This window comes from Arachis stenosperma, chromosome 9 (assembly GCF_014773155.1).
Source record: "Arachis stenosperma cultivar V10309 chromosome 9, arast.V10309.gnm1.PFL2, whole genome shotgun sequence".
Classification (NCBI taxonomy): Eukaryota; Viridiplantae; Streptophyta; class Magnoliopsida; order Fabales; family Fabaceae; genus Arachis; species Arachis stenosperma.
Genome location: NC_080385.1, coordinates 160929519 through 160933454, shown reverse-complemented (window position 1 = coordinate 160933454; position 3936 = coordinate 160929519). Strand labels below are relative to the sequence as shown.

At 40.9% G+C, this 3936-nt stretch overlaps 1 protein-coding gene across 2 annotated transcripts; it reads right to left on the bottom strand.

The window, feature by feature from the left end:
* Window positions 1–502: 502 nt before the first annotated feature.
* Window positions 503–3711, bottom strand: LOC130947336 (trihelix transcription factor DF1-like). 2 transcript variants are annotated; one of them, XM_057876003.1, is made up of 2 exons: window positions 3263–3711; window positions 503–2392 (listed from the first exon to the last, which is right to left on the bottom strand). In XM_057876003.1, the coding sequence occupies exons 1-2, from the start codon at window positions 3556–3558 to the stop codon at window positions 886–888; spliced, it is 1803 nt and encodes a 600-aa protein (XP_057731986.1). In that variant the 5' UTR covers window positions 3559–3711; the 3' UTR covers window positions 503–885. The 2 variants fall into 2 exon arrangements, with proteins under 2 accessions (XP_057731986.1, XP_057731987.1); XM_057876004.1 differs by having other exon boundaries at window positions 503–2388; window positions 3297–3518.
* Between the last annotated feature and the right edge of the window lie 225 nt (window positions 3712–3936).

The window sequence follows — 3936 nt, the reverse complement described above, 5'->3', positions numbered from 1 at the left end:
AAAAGTTTCACTCACTGTCCCTACAATTTAAGTCTCCCTTTTATTTTCCTTTTCTTTCCTTTCTATATATATACTTCATCATCTCATTCATACTGTTCAAAATTTATTTTTTACCATTTATAAGAAAAGAATGTTTTCTCTACATATTATTTTTTCATTTCATATTCTATTATTTACGCACAATATTTATCAAATTAACAGGATTTAATTTCACCAAGAGTAACAAGACAAGAAGATGGATACCATTCACAGTATTTGTGAACTAACCAAATGTCCAAATGTCAACATGAAAAAGAAAAAGACAAAAACCAAACTAATCTTATATGTGCCATTTACACCACCGAAAACATTAAAAACAAGCTGTAAAATAACATAAATTTAAAAATAATATTTGTTTCACATATTTTTTTGTACAACCTTGACTTAATTTAAGGTGTGTCTCTCTTGTTTATTAATTATTTTGATTTTTGAATCCCGAACCTCTCGCTATCTTAAATTCCTCTTTGATTTCAACTTATTTATTATCTGAAAAAATAAATAAATGTCTATGAAAATTGAAAAATAAAGAAAAAAAAGAACATATAATCTTACTGACTATATGCTACAAGAAAGTACGAAACCACCGTTCCCTACCACCCTGTCCATGTGTCATTCTGTGCCGTACGATGCATATTCAAAATTCTTAATACACTGAAAACACAAGAACCGCAATAACCACCGTTACCGGCACCGCCGCCACCACCAGCGTCCACTTTTCTCCGACAAAACCTGCACTCTCGTTGACCCACACATCCCACGCCATCATTTAGGTGCTACTACACATGCATATTCTTTTTCTGAATGGGGACCCCTTCTGTTTTTTTCTCTTTGCACCTTACATTGTCACTACTCAGCTGAAGCTGTTGCAGCCTTGCTTCCCACTATCTCATAGTTATTACCGCCATTGCCATTCCCACCACCTTCATCCTCTTCATCCTCTTCGTCTCCAGTCTCCTTCTCATGCTCCTCATCCTCGTCATCCTCGTCATGGTGCCGCTCCATGGGATCATTCTCCGCGTCTTCCATGGCCTGAGGAGGCCACTGCTGTTCTGGCCTCACCATCAGCGGCGCCACCATGCTCTGCGGCTTCGGCGCCATATCCAGCTTGTTCTTCTCCCTGTAGAGAGCGTCGAGCTGGTGAAAGTAGGGGCAAGTCTTGGAATCTTCTGGCCTCTTCTTGTTGCTCTCTTTGACTTTCTTGAAGTATTTGTTAATGTTCTCCCACTTCTCCTTGCACCTCTTGGCGTTTCTGTTGTACCCGAGCTTCTTCATTGATGATGAGATCTCTTCCCATAACGGCCCCTTTGGCCCGTTTTCTTGGTACTTGGCGTCCATGCTTGTCCTCAGCCGTATCAACGCTTCAACCTCCACCTTCGGCCACCTCGACGAGCTTCCGCCGATCGACTTCTCGCCATTGTTATTGTCACCACTTTTCACGATTTCCATACTTGTCACTACTTGTTGCTGCTGAGGTACCGTCGGTGCTGACGGTGCCACAGGCTGAGCGGCAACCGGTGCAACAGCAACCTGCGTTACTGGGATAGGCTGTTGCACCGGTGCTGGAGGAATCTGTGGTGCATTTTGTTGTGGTTGTGGTTGTGGCTGTGGTTGCACAATGCTGATCGTATTATTCAATGCTTGTCCTAGATTGTGCTGTTCGGCTATCTTCTGCAAGAATGACATGACGGCGGCGTCTTTGGCGGCGGCAATGGAGCGTTCCTGAGCGAGAATCTCCCTCTCTCTATTAATCCTTTGCATCTCTTGTAGCCTCCAAGATTCCTCCCTGGCCATGCGATCACGCTCTCGCTTCTCCACGGCTTCGAGGAACCTCTTCTGAAGATCCTCCTGCTTCTCGATGACCTCCGTCATTAGCCTGTGGAAGAAGTCCTTCCACTTGCGCTTCCTCCTCCGCCTCCCTTCCATTGATTCATCGGAGGAAGTGGAGGAAGAGGTGGAGTTGGACAAGAGATCGGTCGGGATGGTGGTCGTGGATGAAGAAGGGAATAGTAAGGTAGTAGGGTTTGTTGGTTGTGGTGGTGGTGTTGTTTGGTAGGAAGGGATAATTGTTGTTGATGGAACAGTGACCTGTGTTGTTGTCGTTGGTGGTGGTGGTGGCGGTGGCGGAGGCGGAGGCGGAGGAGGAGGCATTGGCGTTGGTTTAGGAGATTGATGATGAAGAAGTGTTGTCTGGGACTGATTCTCAAGGGCTTCTAACTGATCAAAGAAGCGGTAAGTTTTGCCATCTGATTTACCAGTTCGACCTTCTTTTGTTCTCTTATGGTACTTATAAACGTTCTCGAATTTCTCTTTGCACTTCTTGGAACTTCTCTGATACCCAAGCTCTGCCATCTTCCTATAACAACCAAATGGCCCCCCCGAACAAAAACAAAAAATGAAATTAAATGAAGGTAAAAGATGAAAAAGGTTTTCCGGGTTTATCTTATTCTTATCTCATCAAATTCAGCTAAAAGACAAAGGGTTAAAAACGCATAAGATAAGCATAAAATAAATGTTATGTGCTGAATTTCAGTAACTGAAAGAGAGAGACTAGATGGGTGAACTTTGTGAGTAGCAAGTTTCTTTTGTTATAGTAAAACAGAATCCTCATGAATTGTGATGATCAACCCAAGAAAAAGAAGAGATAAAATGGGCGCTTAGCTTCCCATCATGAAAAACGCGTGAACCAGAGTTTGGGGATTTTGTAATCTAATATAATCTTTGTGAAGGAATTTCCCACGGGAGTGGGTAACTGAAAATAAAAGGAAGAAATCTTGCTTTTCAAAACTCAATTCAGGTCGGTAACTTATTTGGAAAATAATAGGACATACACAAATCAAAGTAAAATGTCAGAAAAAAGCTAAAAATCATAGATGTTGTTATAGCACACATCTCAATTCTTTTTTACAATAATTTTATGTCCAAAAGCAACAAGAACAAAAGGAGAATTTTTAAGGGTAAAATAAAAAATTAAATTAAATACAAAAAAAACTACAGCAAAAAGAAGCAAATCCAAATGATAGAGAGAGCACCTTAAAAAAAAGAATAGAACAGACGAAGAAGATAGTGGTGGAAGTCATTTCCAATAATATTAAAAATTGAATCCTCAGATCTCCACATCCCATGATTTTATAAAGAAATGAAATCCCCGGAAACTGATTAAGTGAAGTGAGAAAGTAGAAGTAATGATATTAAAAATGAATAGAATTATGAAAAATGAATGAACCTGGAGACTTGTTCCCACAAAGGACCCTTAACACTTGCCTCTCGAAAGGCAGCTTCCATATCGGAGCGTATCCGTAACAGCGCCAAAGTCTCTTGCCGCGGCCACCGGTTACCGCCGAAGCTGCTGCCACCTTCTTCTATATTCCTCCCTCTTTCATCGTCGCCTGAATTATTTGATCCACCACCCCCGCCGCCACCGCCACCTGATGCTGCCACCGCTGCCGCTGCCGCCACTGCATCATCGGAAGCACCACCACTACTTCCTCCACCTCCTAACAGTGCTGAGTCCCCAAGCATGGTTCTCTTTCTCTCTGTCTCGCTCTCTTCCTTCAAAACAGCACCGCAGCAATATTACAGCAGCAGATAGCAAGAGAAAAATAAAAAATATACACACGAAAAAATAAAAAAATAAAAAAAGGTGAATTCTTCGAATTTTTTTGATGCGGGTTTTTTATTTTTATGTATGTGCGTATTTATATAAATGTGGATATATATATATATATATGATGAAAGCTCTGTTTCTCTCTCTATCTCTATATATATATCTCGGGGTGAATTTTTTTTTTAATGTTTTTTTGGTGGGATCTGAAGACTTGTTTTCTTATCTATCCTAATAATTAATAGTGAGAATAAATAATGGGCTTTCTTCTTAGCTTTACATTATTTTTTACTTTT

Coding starts and splice junctions, on each gene's coding strand:
- LOC130947336 (XM_057876003.1), bottom strand. CDS start 3,558: ATGCTTGGGGACTCAGCACTGTTAGGAGGTGGAGGAAGTAGTGGTGGT. Junction 2,393..3,262: donor TTGTGGGAACAAGTCTCCAG/GTTCATTCATTT, acceptor TGGTTGTTATAG/GAAGATGGCAGAGCTTGGGT.